Genomic DNA, 20,009 nt, shown 5'->3' on the forward strand with positions numbered 1-20,009 from the left:
CCTTCAAATGCACTTATTTTTTATGTAACATATTTACATTAAATAAATAATTACATTTTTAATTAAAATGTCGTTCAATACCAATCTGCCATCTAAACTGACGAATTCGTTAGAGTACATGTGTTGATACGAGTTGCCTTGAAAAGGTACTAAAAATTGACCGAGATCTAAAAATAATACACTATAGAGGAACAGTCGCCTAATTTACTGTGATAATTATGGATAATGGATTTAACTATAATTTTTCATAAGTTTCAGCTATGAAAAATATGAAAATTTGTTTCTTATATTCCACTAATTTCGGTGTAATTGAGCGGAAAATTGTGTTCAGTTATATCTACGAATCAACCTTGATTAGACTTTTTTTAGCACTATCGAAAAATCGTAATGAAAAATTATTGAGGCCAAATTGAAATTATTCAAACGTGAATGTAATATTCAATGTTTTTCGTTCGCACAAAAAATGTTTATTAAATCGAATTTATCAAGAGTGCACTTGACCATGAGTAATGAACGATCACGATATGGCATGAAGTACGTGTGTAATTTTATTTCATTTTTCATTTAATTTTACTTAGACAAGGACCAGTCATGGACTCTTCCGGAAGCAGTCTGCTACTTGTCGGATACTTATCTTAACTTTCAAGGTTTAAATAAATCGCGTCTTATATGCACACAGCATGAGCTTCTTTTTTTTTTAATTTCTAATTTGAAAAGGTCTCGAGAATGTCATTCAACAATGTATATGTCGTCGCACGATTTTTCATACTTATTTATTTTAAATATGATGTTTTGTTCATTGTTTACATGGTTGGACGAACTGAGATTATTTTCGTTGACTTTCATTTTTTATCTTATATAAGATATTTAAGTACTTGTATTTACTTCATTTTCGTGTATAACGCACATAATCTACTTTCTTTTTCCGGCGTCGTTAAATAAGCGCGACGTAATTCGATTCAAAATCTTCTCATTTTATACACAAATCAACTAAATCAAACACGTCTCACTTAGTATAAGGATTGAGGAAAATTTCAAATAAAACTTCCAGATTATGAGTATGTATGTAGTACTTAAAACGAAAATTGAAAAGGTCATAAGTACACTAATGTTAAGGAAATGACTTTTGAAAATAAAGGAAAAAGCGATGAATACGTGCCTGCAAAAAATTCCATCATGGAAGACTGCGTTGATATTTAAAGCTAACCTAATAAATTTGATCATGTCAGATTACGGAAAAATCTTCTTCCTGATGACACTTTAAATCACAAAAATATCAATTGCACGAAAATAGTTACTCAAATCAAGAAAATTAAAAAGCAATCATTGATAAGCGTTCCAAGAATAATTCAACTAATTTATAAATAACTGCCTACAAATGAAATTCATTAGAGTTCTGCTGTATTATTGTAATTGTTAATTATGGTTGACTTTGTCGAAACTAGTTAAATTCAATACAGGATATATGTGCATACATATGTATATATGTAGTATATGAAACTTCCGTATACGATATCAGTGCTCAATCATATAAAAACGTTAATTTACTTTAAGCAAATGCAACAATAGCCTTAAATTTTAACGAACATTCTTTTTCGATGCAATTTGTATGCAGTCAGTTCGTCAATGCAACAATCGTATTAACAATTTTCAATGTTTTAAAAGGAGAAAACACACCTAAACAAGTTGTTAATAACATTTTAAGTAGTTTGACCTTAAATAATCAACAACTGAACTTCATACTTTGTGACAATAAAAAATAAACACTCGGTTGAACTTTGCATAGGAAAATATGCTTTTTTAAAATTTGAATCCGAGTTTTTCTATATTTACAAAAAGTTTCGTAATCGATCGCTCAAGTAAAAACTAAATGTAATGATCAAACACCATTGCATATACGTAGATAAATTGCAAAACAAGACGCATGTAAGATAAAGTACTTTAGTGACTTACCGAATAGGTTAAGATCTTTCAAGTCCAGCTCTGCATCCAGGTCCAAATCGGCCCTGTCTTCGCGGAAGCTCGATGGACTTTGCATCATTTCGAAGGAGGCGTCACTGGATCCACTCTCATCGTCATCGCCGAAGATCGTCATCGATCTTGATCCATTGTTAGTGTTGCTGCTCAAACTCTGGTAGAGTTGGGTTATGAGAGTAGTATAATCGCACACCAACACCACAAAGAGTGCCGTGATGACGATGGTACGGAATATTCCTCCAGATTGCATCTTTCGATTCATGCGTGTCAAATGATCAAAAAATTATACGAGTTGCCTCGTCGTATATTTGACATCGGAACAACAAGCAAACACCTGCAATTAATATGGGAAATTGTGAAATGATGATATCGCACAAAAGTTTCAATTCCTACAATTTAATTTTATATATAATATTTCGAGCTACGAATTAGGTCATCGGAAAGATGGAAATTTACAAATTTGTTTTGTAATTTGTCATAATTTCTTGTTAAATAGATTAACGTCTTTTTGATTATATGTATGTTATAACAATTTGCTATTAAATAAATAAATAAACATTTCAGCAACTTTGATAATAAATTCCCGCCTTTGTTGTGATTCAGTTCAACTCTGTATTCAGCTTTTATAGCAACATTTTACATATAATCCTACTTTTGTATATATCTACATAGACTACTTATTTGGAGTCGTAAACACAAACTGTATATATGTAGGTACTTACACGAACGATTATTAAATTGAACAAAAATGAGTGTTTATGTTCCATTTTAGGGTTTAAATATTTTGAATAAATTACATTGCAATATATTCCAAAGATTGCATTTTATATAAACATAATTGTATTAATCAAAGAGTTGATATGAATAATAATAAAAAACATCACATGCTTGGCCGGAAATAAAAATAAAAACAAGAAAACATTTGCAATTCAAGTTTTCACACAATGGTAATTGTTTTTAAAAATGAACAAAAATACGGAAGAGTATACCTCGTTTAAATTTGACGTAAATTATAAAACAATCAATAAAAATTAAAGCTATTCAGAAAAGAGGGTGACAATTCTGGATGTATTCTGGACCATCCGAAAACAAAATTACATGTATCAATTATAATTTATAACCATCCACTGCTGGATGAAGGCCTTTCCAGCACGCGTCCATTCGTCTCTGTTTTGGGCAACACTCACCAATCTCATCCCACACATTTTTCTAATTTCATCCACCCATCTTCCATTCACCCTTTTACATTCCCTGTAATTCTTTTGTCTGCCTATCGTCCATTCTTCTAGATACGTGAACCATCAATTGCCATTTCAATATCTTCTCTTTATTCGTGTCATGTACATATGTACACTTTATAACTCATTGATTAAATGAAAACGGAAATATCCCCGCACCTAATATAATTTATGAATATATTAAAACGTTATTTAACTTGTAGATAAAGTTAACCAACATAAGTTCCCATTTGTATAATATAATCTTATCTTGCGGTTTACATGGGAAAATTTGAAATTAATGGGGAATAATATACGTACATATAGTGTATTACCGCGTACGTAAACGAAATTGCAAAAATTATACAGAATGTATCGTAAGGAATACCAACATTTTATTTTATTTAAAAAAAATCTTGAGTATGCGATTAAACGGTAAATGGATTATTTTGCACATTGCGATCAATTGTTGCCAAAAAAATCGTGAATACGGAAAATCTGGCACTCGAGTTCTCGTTAGAACAATATTTTGCGCGTTTGGCTTACGATTGATGGAGTTTTTGGGTGCCAGATGTTCCGTGATCGAGACGTAATAGTGACGTGCGCAATATCGCTTTTTGCGAAATAATCACCGAACCGTTTATACATATATCAATATTGCACTGGATTAGTCCCCTCTCCCCCCCCACACAATAAGTGCAACGTTGACCCTTTATTTATAAAATTTGCAGATTTATACATATACTTTAATTTATTATCAAACGTTGATAGCTAGTAGTCAAAAACAACAACAATATATGTATTGTTGATTACTAGCTGGATTGTTGTTTGAATAGTTTAATGATGTATTTTAGAAAATCGACAAAGTGACTCATTTCCAAGAATTATATAAACGCCATTTCCATTTAGATCCCGATTCATATTAGTTGAAAATTTCGACAACAAAGCTGACCAATATGAATCGCGTATTTTTCTTCCAGCTTCCAAGTTAATCGAAATGAGGTGTACATTTTATTTGCATTTATTATATTTAAAATTACATATTTACGACCTTAAAGCACAATGATGTCAATTATACGATTTGGCTAAATTGAGTTAATATAGTTTGCTGCTCACAATGGCAACTTTTCAAAATAAGGTCACATTTTTAACAATACAAAGTTTTAGTTTCGAATCACGTATTATTTTATTTACAAAACCACGCTTTGAAATATCAACGGGCAAAATACTAAACTTTCAGTTGAAAGACTGTAAACTGTAGTGGATTATAAAAAAAAATCATTTTTATATTTAGCCCACTTGATTCAAAACACTGTTCTGATTAGTATGAACGATTCACCATTGTGCTCTAAGGACGCGGTGTTATTATTTCATGATGTACATTTGTACATATGTATAGCCTACAAACGGAAATGGTACTTTTAGAAACAATCACACACTTGAGATTTCCAAACTAGTCCAAAATTTGTTTACGGAAGGAAATTTTCCAAAAGATTACTATTATGAAATATGCGTGCTCTATCGATCAATCATTAAAAGGGCTAATTATTCAAGTACTAACAAATGACATTGACGTCAAAACACGTGTGACGTCGCCGATGACGCGCAAGCGCACGGAGCGTTTCCTTCGGCCAGAGCCGGCGTAACACTGACGCCAAAGCAGTTTGGAGTAACCGGCGAACCTACTCCATCTCACCACCCACTCCTCTGGCTTGGACTCCAAGTGTTGTTTTGTGGAGCTGAAGAAGTCCACAAGATCGAGACCGGAAACGGAACACTGTTACGACGTTGCATCATCGACCCGTAACTCATCAACATCGGCATAATGATATTTTCTCCTGACGGCTTATACGGTTCTCGAAATGGAAAGGCCAAATGCATATATCCACGATCGGTGTGTAACACTTTCAATGTATTATGCATACTGTGATGTAATCTTCAACACATCCAATACAAAAATCTCTGGTTCCTATGAAAACAAATGCTCCAGGAAATATTACGTCCGAGCTAGAATGTATTCTATTTTGATTTATCGAATTGTGTACATATGTATATGCACCCTTGCTCTTTAATCTTTCACAATGTAGGTCACTACCTGATCGTCTGAAGGTGTTTTTATTAAACAGCACATCTAAATAACTGCAAATATGCCTCTAACAACAAGGTTTTTAATCCCAAATTCAAACTTTTGCATGTTTCAAGAGTTTGCACAAACTTTGACTATTATTATTTTAAATACATAGCCCGGACTCAGACATTTTATTCAGTTCAGTGGTTTAATTATGCCAACCTAAGTTCTTATTCATAATATATCCTAATTTCCTTCGAGAAGATAAATTCGATTCACTAAATAGTAAAATCCATCCCATGATGGATTCCATCATTAAACAAAACCGTGTAACTATTTTATTTGAAAGCACTACAACTGTTGCGTCCGAGCTAGAATATCTTCCATTTTGATTTATCAAATGGTGTACATATATGCACCCTTCATCTTTAATCTTTCACAATTTAGGTCACTACTTGATCGTCTGAACAGGTGTTATTATTAAACAACACATCTAAATAACTCAAGGTTTTTAATCCCAAATTCAAACTTTTTGCATGTTTCAAGAGTTTGCACAAACTTTGACTATTATTATCTTAAGTACATAGCCCAGACTCACACATTTTATTCAGTTCAGTGGTTTAATTATGCCGACCCGAGTTCTTATTCATAGTATATCCTAATTTCCTTCGAGAAGATAAATTCAATTCACTAAATAGTAAAAATCCATACCATGGTGGATTCCATCATTAAACAGAACCGTGAAAGTATTTATTTGAAAGCACTACAACTATCTATCAAAAGTGAAGACATCATAATAGTCTTGTTATCTGAAAAGTATGAATTGTTTTACTTCAATCAATAAACGCCCATGCAACTCACCATGGAGTGGAGGTTCATAAGAACAGATAAGAAAATGGTACCCCGAATCCACAATAACGATAATTTTGGCTAATTGGTACTGCCTTTAAAGCTTTATAATTTAATGAAGGTTGTGTATATATCACAAATGCAATCACGTGAGATTATCTACCTTTTGGCCACACCACCAAGGCCCGACTACAATAAGAAAACGTTGGAAATTATAGTGTTCGTTGAAATACAAATGATGGAAACCAAATGCATACAAACAATGACTACTCAGTTTTAATTTGCACTAGTTCTCACCGATTAAGAAATACATTGTGCATACATGGGTTTGAGCTTACGTCTTTGAATCGACCATAAGACAATTAAGATTGAATGTATCGAGGGCATTAGATTGAGGTACATACATATTTTTTTTAGTTAAACAAAATAAATATACCACTCCAAAATGGTTAATAAAAGAGACCGTTCTAAAATTGAAATTCATTAAATTCACTCATCATGTTATTTAAATGGAATTAGCATTTCGAAAACTAGTCACATTAATGTATATGTACATAGGTACATAGTTGAGATAAGTGCACTAAATTTTATTTTAAATTACCTACACGCCTTACACAATAGGCTACTTACCTGACTAGTTTATATGTATACAATTTGAAAAGTATTATTTGCAGTAGATTCGAAAATATAATATGTTTAAATTTTACTTACATTCATAAGTGGGTGTTTAACACAATACCGTTGACTGCTTTATGATGCTCAAAGTAGATAATTACTATATTGACACAAAGAAAAAAAATTTTAATACATGGATATTAATAAAAGTATGCTATCTGCGTTCGAATGAATTAAATCGTAATTAAATCATAAGAAAAACGAATGTAATGCTCGTACACTTAGCCCTGATCAAACGGCGTGCTGTTCAATGTCGCGAAAAAAATGTACAGCGATAAAAAAGGCGATACATGTAATATGTATGTACTAAATACGAATGCTAATAGTCAGTAATCGATCGTTTCTAATATACGATGAATAAAATTGAAGTCATCAAATTTTACGTTGACCCCGTTTACGAACGCTAATTCTGTACACGCAATTCATGACGTTATCGTTGTGATATTCGTTGAAAGCTGTAATAAAGTATTACATTTATTTTCGTTCTCGATTAACGATTTTCAACTTACTTTCATTTGCTTATTTACATAAAATTGGCCTTATCTTGGCACTATCTGTGTTTTTATTCAGCGGAACGGTCTTCTGACCTCTGAACGCGCAATTACCATACTCTCGTCTATGTAATGATGTAACAATCCCCTTATTTCCCATCGATAATATTAATTGGTTTAATATCAATTTAAATTTAAAGATTTAATTATATCAAAATGCGAATGGGTTCAAAATCGTTACATAACTAATCTCATGTTTCTTTTTTTATCTTTTCAATTTCAATAGTTTTATACATCTCATTCCTGATTTTTTGTCTAGCAATTTTGAATGTCAAGGCCAACTTCTATTTATATACATATCTATACAAATATTGAGAAATGATTAGCGAAATAAATTATTCACAAATTGGCAAAACGTCATGTAGATTTTGTTTTGAAAATGTTTACCGATTTGAGACATGCATATGCATATGTATATGTTGTTCATTGTGAGTCACACTTATGTACATATGTATGTATGCATATGGAATGGCTTCATTAAAATTTATTTTGACACGATTATACAAAAGCTATCACTTTTTGATGATGCAATGCAATACGAATGACAAGACCACATTCAAATAAAATGCCGGTTAATAAGAAGCATCAAAAATAAATTTGTCAACGGTATAGCTCAATGATTGCGTGTATTCTAACCACCGAGAGGTTACCGAGTTCAGCCCTGGGTTAACCTTTGAGTATTTCTGTAGTGCTGCTGGCCAAACGGATATTTACTTGAATTGAAAGCTACTGGATATTTACTTGAACTCCAAGTCAATCGTGTCCTATCAGAGTTTGCCAATTTATCTGTTTTCATCGGCAAAAACCATCCTACCTACCATTTGTCAACACTATTTGAATATGATTTCAAATTTATAATCTATAAAATTATATATGAACAAGCTCAATACTATGGGTGTCGCTCAGGGGCAACCCGTAATGGCATAATTCAAAAATATAATAAAAAAAAACTACGTACAACTACAACTTGTATGTTACATCTTTGAACTAAAAATAAAACAAAACGAATCCGAACAGCATGAATATAATGAAATATGCATATACCATAAGAAAACAGTAACCAAAATCTAATGTTAGCTACTATATTTTTTAAATATCAGAAGTTTTATTTAAATTGTACAACAAAAAAATACCACTACTTATTCACTTACATAAGTATTTCTATAATCAATTTACTTCAAATTATACAAATATGTATTTACATTGATTGTACATGGTATATTATACTAGGTATAAAGCCCGTTATAAACTTCCGTACATATAAAAGTAAAACAACGTTATCACTCCTACTATGTAATGTACATATGTACGTATTATTATGATGAGTTTTTGGTCACATTATTTGTGACGCCATTTGCCTGTCAGTAATAACATTCATAATTAACAATTTATATGATAAAATTAATACAATTCCAAACAAAAACATACATTCAATTCCGCCAACAGACCAGATGTCATAATTTTCACAGAGAAAAAACCATCATCACTCGTCGGTCAAACAATCCATACAAAAATAACTTTCATCGAATTATAATGCCATTTGGATCAAAAAATAAATAGTGATTAGTGTATTTTTAATTACAATGCCTAGAGATTACTGTATTTTTCTCGACTAGGCTACGTGACGGTCGTTAGTATGTATGTACATACATATAATGTTTTGCTTGGGTGAAATCAAATCGTTATTTAACGTATTAAGCCCGAGGATTTAGAAAAAATGATCCCATTCACGTCTTATCATCTTATATAATGTTTTTTTATATATACAGGTACTTACTTGCATTATGACCGGTAAATGTTGGACGTGTGACTTGTATGTATGTATGTATGCACTTCCTAGTACGCTTCGAATGTGGATATATATATCTGTGTCTCTTTTCGACTTCAAATTAACGCTGTACGTTAAAAAGAGACGAAACACAGAGTTTGACAGGTGAAAGTGTGACGCAAGTGTTATCAAAATTAGCATCACACGTAATTCGAATTGGTATAATTTTTCAAATTATTTTGAGCGCGTACAATTATTTGAAAGTGTAATAATGTAATTTGTAACAAATATACGATTATCCAAAACAAATACAACTCATAACAGATTCGAATCATCTAAAGACATTCAATGATGTCTCAGGAATCTATTCTTCTAAAAATTTAATCAATTTAGAATTTAGCGTGCCTCTCTTTCTTTTATTGCTTCCATATAATCAACAATGATGAGTACATATATTTGTCCATTTATATATCTATACTTTCCTTCAAAGATGTCTTGTAATTTATGTCTAGTAATTTATCCATCCAAAAGATCTCCATCATCAACCATTTTTAATCATCATTATCTTTACAAAACTAAAAATTCCAAAAGTCGCTGCGATGCTAACTTTCATACATTAGAAAATGTGGTGCTTTAATATAATGACTATTATAAAACAACCCACAATCATTTAAATCAAAACTTGTTAACTATTACTTGATATATGTATATCAAAGGTTAAATAAGTTTAATCTCCACCTATCTGATTCCTTACTTTTACAAATTTTCTCTACATAAAGACAGTTCTGATGGCACAAACCAATCTTTTTACTAGACAGATCTTGATAAGATCAGAATTTTCTGCCAAATTATTTTATGTGCATTAATTTCATAATCAGTGTTAAAATTGCAACCATGGATAATAAATAAAAATCATTTACAGCCATTCTACATCTTCTACTGCATGGAGGCCTCTCCGTCACGCTTCCATTCACATCTATTTTGGGCAACTTTCATCCATCTCCTTCCACACATTTTTCTAATTTCATCCACCCATCTCCCCTGTGGTATTCCTTGCACCCGTTTATATTCTCTCGGGTACCAATGGAGCACTTCTTTAGACCATCTATCGCCCGTTATTCTAGCTACGTGACCCTCCCATTGCCATTTCAATTCCTTCACAACAATTCCCTTTTTATGCTTCTCACCCAAACTTTGAGTATATTAAACTTATATACACATATGTACATCTGTATTGAGTTCATATCCTCATAAAATATTTTAATTCACTTAATACTAGAATTACTATTCTGGCCACAGTGTCGTGTCGTATTAGGGTAGCCTGTGAAGACACTGATATATGTGTATTAAAACTAATAAACAAATATATATGTATGTAGGTATATGTATATGTACAAGGAAAATATTTTTACCTCCAAAATAATGAACGCATAAAAAAATGGTGAGGACTATTGTGGATAATAATATCAATCACCATCATTTTATATATTTGTTTTTATAGATCCTTCACTTATTGTTATTAGCTTCGTTTAATGCCAAAGTTTATATAAATATATTGAAATAGCTTACTTTTGAAAAATATTCATAGCTTAAAAACATAAAAGGAACTCAATTGAAATAGGTTGATTTGAAATTTTAAACATACTTTTTGTTCATTTTGTATCCCCATATGATAAATGCACTGAAAGTGCAATTGAAGTGCGGTCTGCAATTTGAATCTTCACTCTAAACACCACTTTATTTTTATTCGAAATTTCGGACACTACACATATTCAACAATAGAATACGATCCCCTCTCTTTGGACGTTTGTCATTATATTCATATACAAATTCGCACTCAAAAATCGAGTGCTCGAAACACCCATGTCCCTTTTGATTTTTGCGTAAAATTAGCGTAATCCGCACGCACGTCCATCTTTATAATTCCATTAGGTGGACTTTCTTCTATGTATTGCCGTTGGCAAAAAAATGGCTCAGTCGGCAATCAGCAAAGCATTCAAAAAGTGTTTCTTTTTTTGCATTTGCCAACTTGAAAAAATCTGCGTCCGAGCGATGAATACACTCGTGCGGATAATAGTACTGTATACAATGGATGTTGATTGAATATGAAAGTTGGTAATTGCGCGTATGTTGCAGTCCCAAAAGATGTATGAAAGGCATTGGTCATTCACTGTCTGATGATTAGACAATTGGTCTGAAAATTTTTTTGCAAGTGGGCACTCGAAATGATAACAATTGATACACAAATGGCACTGACTTTTGATATTTTTGCATATTATAATTACTCGCTGACAGATTTATGAGCATGGTAAATCTATAATAAGATTTTAGAAAATTGATTACATCAATAATAATCATTGACCGATACAAGAGACATCTTGTTTGACATCACTGTGGGTTTGCCGAATATGTGCATAGTTGCGATTTAAATTTTGTCATTTAATACATATGATATTTTATATACATATGTATATAAAATGATGTATTTTCTGGTAAACAATAAGATTGATAAGGTTACGTCATTTTATTTCCAATTAATATGAAATCGTTACCATTTGAACTCGTCATTGGAGCTCAAACACACTCGATATTAATCCTGGATTATTTGCATTCATTTGAGGAAAAGTATTTGCGGCAAAAAATCTTCGTAATGATGTGATTATTGTGAAATGAAATTTCAGAATGATTCACTTTTGATGAATCATTTTATTTTAAATAAATATTTTGCTGGAATCCCAGAAATCAAAATTTCATTTCATACATATTTTTCTGTATACATATTGAATTATTTGTATATATGTAATTCTAATTTAAAAAATGCGCAAATAAGAAAAAATCGTTTTATTATTTTTTAAGAAATTTCATCTTTCAACTATTCAACCTTGGGATTGCGGAAATTTTACAATGATTATGGGATGCAAATTTTGAATCACACATATGTACATATGTGTGTATATTAAAATTAAATCAGTTCCGTAGCATGAGGTAGATGACCCCGGGCACACCATAGGAGTGGGGGGGGGGGAAACATGGTTAAAGATATTCCATACTATGTATGTAAGTATATAAAATAATATGCTTGGTTTTATTTTGAGTTTTATTTATGTTCTTTAAAATTTTCGAAAGCTTCATACATATGTATTTTCGAAAAAAAGTAGTAACCCTATACATATTTTAGTGAAATTTCGAACCAATGTTATATTCGATGATAGCTGCCATGAAAATTTATGCCAAAAGTATTTAAGAAAATTTTACTTAATGGTCGTATTCGAAACCCTATCTAAATACAAAGCTCAGCTCGGTTCAGCTCAGCAACGGCTCTAAATACAAAGTAAAAATAATAGTAATGATATTACTTTATTTAAAATTTTTAAATGCTTAGTTATTATATTCGTACTCAGGGTCACGCCTACCATATGTACCAATGTGTGTAACGCACACAGGCGGCCGAAATATAACATTGGGCGAAAGAAATGAGAGTCGAAAAAATTATATTCCTTAAAAAATACGAAACAAGACATCGTACTTTTTAAAATGCATTTAGGTTGTCTCGCTGTATACTTGTGGATTGCTGTTGCAAGTTACAACTTGTAACATACCCGAAATATAATTTGGGGAAATAAAGGGATAGCAGGTATAGATTCGGTCCGCATAGAGCTAGGTCATTTATGTTCTATTATCTTTGCGACTGCCAGATGTATTTCTTCAAGAAAGTTGAGTCATCGAAAGAACAATGTCCTGGATGTGGGATTGGGGGGTAAAAACGCTACATTTTCATGAATGAATTTGAAAACGTTCAGTCTTTCTTGTCGTCTGGTTCTGTTCAGAACTAAATGTTTTGGTTTTTCTGTCTGTTTTTCTGGTTAATTTTTGTTGTGATTAAAATTTTCAACATTATATGTATTTAACCCGATATTTATCACAAGGTAAGATTTTTTCACTACTCGCATCCACTTCATTTTTTTTTATTAATATGATTTACACAAATGCTGATAAAATTAAAGAGTGTCCGATTTATATTTGTACAGCCGTACTCTTAGGCGCGACCCTGTGATTGCAAAGATCCACACGATGTACACTATGTACATACATATATGTATGTACATATATACAACAAAATCGAATTTTGATTAATCTATTTCTGAAAAAATATTTTCAGAGTGGAGGGCCCCAATTAAAGCAATTCTTAAATTTGAAAATTAATTGAACTTAAAATATTTGAAATGCAAACTTTCTTCTGAAATTATTCACGGTTATTTTATCATACATATTTGAGTTTCATACATCACTATGTCACGTACTACGTCACACATACCTAAATTCATTCTAAGAATACAAAAAAACATGATATTGTTAATAAAACACATACTGCACTTTCTCCGTTACAGCTGTACCTATGTACATATGTTTAAATGCCCTTTAGCCACAAACCATGATCTCATTCGACTCGCTCGTTAATTTTGCGCAAACTCCGACAATGCAAACTAAGTTTACTCGCGTCTGTATGTTAAATTGTCACAAATGACATATATTCCCCTACTAAATCCGATTTACCGTGCACTTTGCCAATTTGACGCGTGGCTGGCGTTCGCAGACTAAAAATTTCATTATCCAACTCGAAGATGGTTGACGTTTCGCGACATCTAGATATCCCCTAGTCTTCACGCTCCGACACCCCCCTGACGGACAACCCGCTAAATTAATACGTCATTCGTCATGGGGTGACTCCAATGGCAACCGATGGACTGCATGTATGGAATTAATAAAACGTTTTAATTCGAAAAACGAAACTACAGTTAAGAAAGTGTCGCATTTTGTATTCGGAAGCGGTTCGACGAACGTTGATCGTAACTGGCTATGTGAGAACTGACGAAATTGTAATAAAATTGCATATGAATGACATGATAATTGAGAAAGTGTCAAACCAGTATTGAAAAGAAAATATTAAATTAATCGGCAATTACAAATAAAATTCATTATATATGTACTTACTTGTAATATTGACAGCCGGTACTATGTTTGATTTTTGAAATTATGTATATTCAATATTGGACTCAATTTACTCCCAGCTTAATATGAATATGTAATACTTGTTTTGTGTATGAATCTTCTATAGACAACAAATAATATATTATATATTAAAATATTATAGCACAAGTATAAGATATTCGTTATGAAACTTGTATAAAAGGGGGGGGGGGGGGGAGAAGGGGCTACTAGCATAGGCCTCACAATTTTGGAGCCTTCACAATTTTGGGAGCCTCACAGTTTAAGGGGTCTTAAGCGATTAAAAGGTATGGCAATGTTAAACGTAAGCTTCCAGATGGCAGGTTCTTTAGATTATTCTGAAATAATATCTAATTTTGATGGCGCTGAATCACTTAAAGCTTTTGTTAAATAATTTTTGTAAGAAAATAAATATTAAATAAAAAATTAAAACTTTTTTACTCTTATTTTAGTAACATATTTTGTTAAAATTTTTGTTACATATTTTGTTTTTCCCCCATGGTTTTGATTTATAAAAGAGGGGGGGGGAGGGGGAGCGCTCAAAATTTCGGTTGCTTTGGGCCTCGCATTTTATCTGTGCACATATGTACATACATATTAGGTATTCCCGGAATTAATGTCGTTTTTGTAATATGCAATTTTGACTCGGTCTCTTTCGGTTCGTTGACAACTGAAGACGTGTTTTGTGTTTTTTTTTCTTCTTCTGGATTCGTTGCGTTCGTTTTGAACACAAAAATCTTTTGTACCCCATCCACAAAAAATGATAGAGACGTGTCCATCAGAAGCTCATTTAAGGAGCAGTGTGTTATCGTTGTTTCACGCGAAAAAAAGTGCCGTAAAGGCAACATTCATTTGCGAAATATCCGCCGATTTACTGGATGTAAGGAAGTGCCAACGTTGGTTTAAGAAATTTCATTCGGGCAATCTCAGCTTGGATGACGAGCCTCGAAGTGGACGGTGCGGTGCATTCAAGAGGATTAAGTATCTCTAAAGGCGGATATCGAAGCAAATCCAATTTTGACTCTTGATGAATTATCGCAAATCCAATGTTGACTCTTGATGATATATATCTTGATGAATTATAAATAATTAAAAAAATTAAGTTTGAATTTTATTATGAAAAACGACATTAATTCCGGAACGACCTAATATATTACTTATTTGAAAACAAAAGTTTGCAAATAAGTAATATAAACAATAAAACAAACAATATATACAAATATAATATTTATATAAAAACGGAAGTGTGTATTCATATGTATTTTTTGCATGGACAATTATGGAGATTTCAAAAAAATAAATATTATAACTATCAGAAGTTCATACGAATGCAAGAAATCACGTCGTGAATACTGACGTGAAAATACACATGCTCATTTGTACGCCGATGACCGGGCGAGCGTACGAATAAGGAGGGGGGGGGGGTGGATTGAGAAGGCGATGTGAATTGACCGCACGTGCTGTAGCGACAATAGCCTTGGGCGTGATTCATATATCAATTATTTTCCAATACCATCCGTTGAAATATCAACGGGCACAACACCATATACATATATTCGTCGACGTATTTTTTGAAATTTCAACAATCCTTCAAAGCATCTCCGTTGGTCACATTCGGGTGCATTTTGACTTCGCGGTTCACTGATTTTTATAATCATACATTTGCACTGAAACTAACAGCTGGTTTCACACCACTCATAAATACATATTCATATATTTTTCTCATATTTCAATCACAAGTGTACGTATAATAAAAACAGAAAAAAATGCTGGATAATGACATATTTCCTGACATTTGCTTAATTTTGTGTTGTAAGCCCGCTGATAATTAATGAACACCACATTAGTAAATCGATGCATGGAATTTAATTACTTATATAATATTTTAAATTATTTTCAGTGACGCATATAATGTACACATTGCGTAGAAAGTCTCATCAATAAATTTCAACGTTCCAACACTAGTTCGGCAGCCATTCGACTTCCAGTGAGAGTTTGTTTTCGACTGACGTTAGTCGACATAATGTTAATTTTATGTCAAAACGATTAACGATTAGGATATTGATATTAAATGCATAATTGAAAATAGCCGCTTCCTAGCACTTATGTTACGCATAATTAAGTTCAGGGTTTGATCGCTCATTTTCCTCAAAAAAACAACATTATGACACTGCATAATTAAAACAGTGCAATAGTTGAGCTAAAAAGTCATCTTGTTCATTTAAAAAATTCGAATTAAATGACGATACAATTTTCAAGGACGGTCGTGTCATTTTGATAATCAATGATGTGATCATATTTCTCATAAGATTCAAACAGATAAAAAAAAACAGATTCAATATTTTAATCTGTTTCTTCCTATACCAAGATTCAAACGAGTGTTCGAAAATCACATATTTAGACTTCATTCTTCGTACTTAGTAATAAATTTTATAGGACTGAATTGAATATAAGGGTGTTTTAATAGATTTTACCTCATTGATATGTTATCTTTTCTGTGAAATGTGACTTAAACCAGTACCGGAAGATGTACACGCAATATATTGCGTACAAAATCAAATATTATTCGTTTGAATTATCATACGTTAATTTCATCAATTTACATACGGAATGTATCAAATTAAATCATAAATAAAATTGCTATCAAAAGGGGAAATTGTATAACGCGAAATTAATTTCTACGACGCAGTTATACAAAATCGGCAAAATAACTGCAACGGCCCCGAGGAAAAATTAAAATACCAACCAACAAATTGAACGGTGCGAAAATAGAAAGGTCCCACCGAGATTTGAACTCGGATCGCTGGATTCAGAGTCCAGAGTGCTAACCATTACACCATGGGACCTGGACGCGGGATGTCGCCCCTTACGGTATCACATTTCCCGCCGTGAGGCTTTCGCGCAGACGTCGTGAAAAGCGCCGCTCTATTGAGCTTTTCCCACTAGAGAGATGCGGGTCAATTTCCACCTCGATACGACCTCATGATGCTGTTGGATCATCGCACGTGGGATCGCGAAATATTTTTAAACATTGCAAATGTGTGAACGCGTGGTAAAAATAAACATTTGGGAGGATATGTGAACGATTTTCTCCACATAGATGGTAGCGCCAGTATAACGCTGCGGTGAAAAGCTGCAATACAAATATTAAGCGAACATTTTATATTTTGAAGTTTTTCGCCTGTCAAATACTAACATTTAAATAGTAGAAACACTATAAATACTAACGACAAGCAAAATAATACAAAACAGGTAATGATCACTAGACCAATAACTACACATTAAAATAAACCTAAGAAATATTGTGAACATACCCATGAATATTGCAACAATTTAAACATACATAAAACAAAAACCGTTCGTTATATTTGTATTATTCGTTTCTGATTGGCTGTTGTTAAATTTTTTTTTTTTTATGAATAAAAAAAATAAATGAATTTTTACTATTAGATTATCCTATACTTTAAATATACAATATTAGTGGTTTTACCCGGCTTCGCTCGGTATTTGTTATATTAAAAATGACTAATCTTATAGTAAACATCCATTTGTTTTTTATTAAATTTATTAGAATAAAAAAAAAAGTATTTAACGACAGCCAATCGGAAATGAATTACACACACCTAACGAATGGTTGGGGATCCGGAACTGAAAAAAAAAATCCTGATCCAAAACTGAAACAGGAATCTGGATCCGGAACTGAAAAAGGAATCCGGAATAGGATATGAAATGGGGATTGGGATCCGGAACTGAAGCAGTAATCCGTATCCGGAACTGAAACAGGAATGTGGAACTGAAAAAGGAATCGGGATCCAGAACTGAAACAGGAATCCTTATCTGGAACTTATCTGATATCAATGTTAAATTTATCTGATATCAATGTTGAAACGGTACCTCAATAAATTAGCAAAACCATTACCCCTACTATGTATTTGTCACCACTATTTTAACATGATTTTAAATTTATATATCATTAAGTTCAACATCATATGTATCGCACAGGGCCTAGTTCCGTAATGGCGACATGGTAAAATATTCATTTAATTAAAAAAAATGTTAAATTTTAATAAAAATGTTTACACATTTGAAGCGGGAATCTCGAATGCATTTATTAATAATGATTTAATCGAAACGGAGTCATAAATATTGATTCAACTTTACAACTCGTGGGCATGAAATATATCAACGGACATTTTCACAAATAAAAATTTAAATCTATTCAAAACGAATTCAGTCATAAAATCGATACCGAAAAAAATCCATCTAATAATATAAACGATACTAAAAAAGGGGTTACAAAGTAACCCCGACGACGCTCAGCATTCACTCAAATTTGAGGCAAATTTCATCGACAAAAAAAAGCGCATGCATTTTTTTACTATTGCAAAAGCTCATTCAAAATATAGTTATAATCGTAAACGTCGTTTTGGATCGTAAAAAAAGGATACGCCATTTTGGTTATGGATTTGCGAGACAATGCGAGTCCCTCGAGATGCGCGAATGTGATGAGATATTTTACTGTTGGCCCATTAAAAATTATATTCATTGAACCTATTGAAAAAGCTACCATACCTATATTGCTTTTATGGAAACCATCGGTTGATATGAATAAATATAAATACGAATATATGTATCTGAATTTGAGAAAGAGTAGAAATGAGAGAAGTAATATATTATATTATATTAACAGTTTCACACAAGGAAATACATTTATGATAATAATAGCATTAATAGTGTCTTGTTATTTGAATAGCGACGTGACTTTGAATTAAGCCTGAAAAAAATCGTTCATCGTTCGACGTCGGACTTTATTTCGCAGTGATCGCTTAACTATCCAAGGTGAAATAAGAATATACATATGTATGCACATATATAGCTGTCGTATTTCATGTGTTAAGTTAAAAGCCTTTGAACTTGAATGGCCGTGACCAGTTCGTTCGGTAAATCCAACTTTAAATGCATGCAATTATACTGCACGATACACACGTCCTCAAAAGATGATTGTTTTTCATACAAAATATATGCGAAACAGGCGATTTTAATATGAATTTTGAATCTATTAACATTCAAGATGCACAACGCGATGTAATTTTCCCAAACAAAGTGTGCAGGAAAATCTTCGTCGAAAAGTTTCATATCCAATCACCATAAACGGCGTATATAGGAAAAAATAAAACATCCAATAAAATAACTCTTGTTTTAAGGATCCAGCGCGAATCTTTCCCACAAAGCAAGCGGGGTGTGATGGGGTGCGCCCATTTTCCGAACGTTTATGTTTTTCCGCTTTAAAACTTCCGCCTTAAAAAATAACATAATCCTATAAAAGTGAAGATATTAAACTGCCATAATTTCCGCCTAGACGGAGCGCGTGCTTTTATGTGCGAGTAAATAAATATAGTTGGGGTCGATTCGAAACACGACCAATTTGTTCCGATGACGGGAGGGGTTGAGTAGAAAATTGACAAATAATTTTGGATGCATCTCGTCATATCGATAGGTGCATATGAATAATGCACACTTTTAGAATCGAAGAAAATTGGAAAATTGGTTATACAATTTTTATACAATTTTAATGACAAATGAACGCAACGACTCCGTGGCGCAACGGTAGCGCGTCTGACTCCAGATCAGAAGGTTGCGTGTTCAAATCACGTCGGGGTCAAACCTTCTTTTTAACTTTTTTAATACTATTTTTATTAAATCTATTACTTATTCATTAAAGAAGAAATCAAAAAATTCCACAAAAGATAATTTCACACTTGAAAAACTCTAAAATTCAATATATATTTTTAAATTTCACACTTATTTTTAAATAACTTGTATGAAATTGCCTTGTGTCAATTTTTCACGGAACTCATTAAATAAATATTCTTTATGAAATTCATAAAAAAAGGCTT

At 32.3% G+C, this 20,009-nt stretch overlaps 1 protein-coding gene and 2 non-coding genes across 4 annotated transcripts in view; 1 reads left to right on the top strand and 2 right to left on the bottom strand.

Annotated features, from left to right (window-relative positions):
• geko (olfaction protein geko) overlaps positions 1–20,009 on the bottom strand; it is a 44,638-nt gene that overhangs the window by 8,354 nt on the left and 16,275 nt on the right. Inside the window, exons 1-2 of one of the 2 annotated variants that reach the window (XM_077430647.1) lie at positions 4,756–4,834; positions 1,954–2,311 (exon numbers count right to left, since the gene is read on the bottom strand). In XM_077430647.1, coding sequence (XP_077286773.1) covers positions 1,954–2,239 — 286 coding nt within the window. In that variant the 5' untranslated portion in view covers positions 2,240–2,311; positions 4,756–4,834. Of the gene's footprint in view, positions 1–1,953; positions 2,312–4,755; positions 4,835–20,009 lie in introns of those variants that run through there. The other variant, XM_077430648.1, reaches the window with a different exon arrangement.
• On the bottom strand, positions 16,887–16,958 carry TRNAQ-CUG (transfer RNA glutamine (anticodon CUG)). Its single transcript has one exon. It is a non-coding gene; the product is annotated as a tRNA-Gln (tRNA).
• On the top strand, positions 19,703–19,774 carry TRNAW-CCA (transfer RNA tryptophan (anticodon CCA)). Its single transcript has one exon. It is a non-coding gene; the product is annotated as a tRNA-Trp (tRNA).

Source organism: Arctopsyche grandis, chromosome 5 (genome assembly GCF_051622035.1).
Source record: "Arctopsyche grandis isolate Sample6627 chromosome 5, ASM5162203v2, whole genome shotgun sequence".
Taxonomy (NCBI): domain Eukaryota; kingdom Metazoa; phylum Arthropoda; class Insecta; order Trichoptera; family Hydropsychidae; genus Arctopsyche; species Arctopsyche grandis.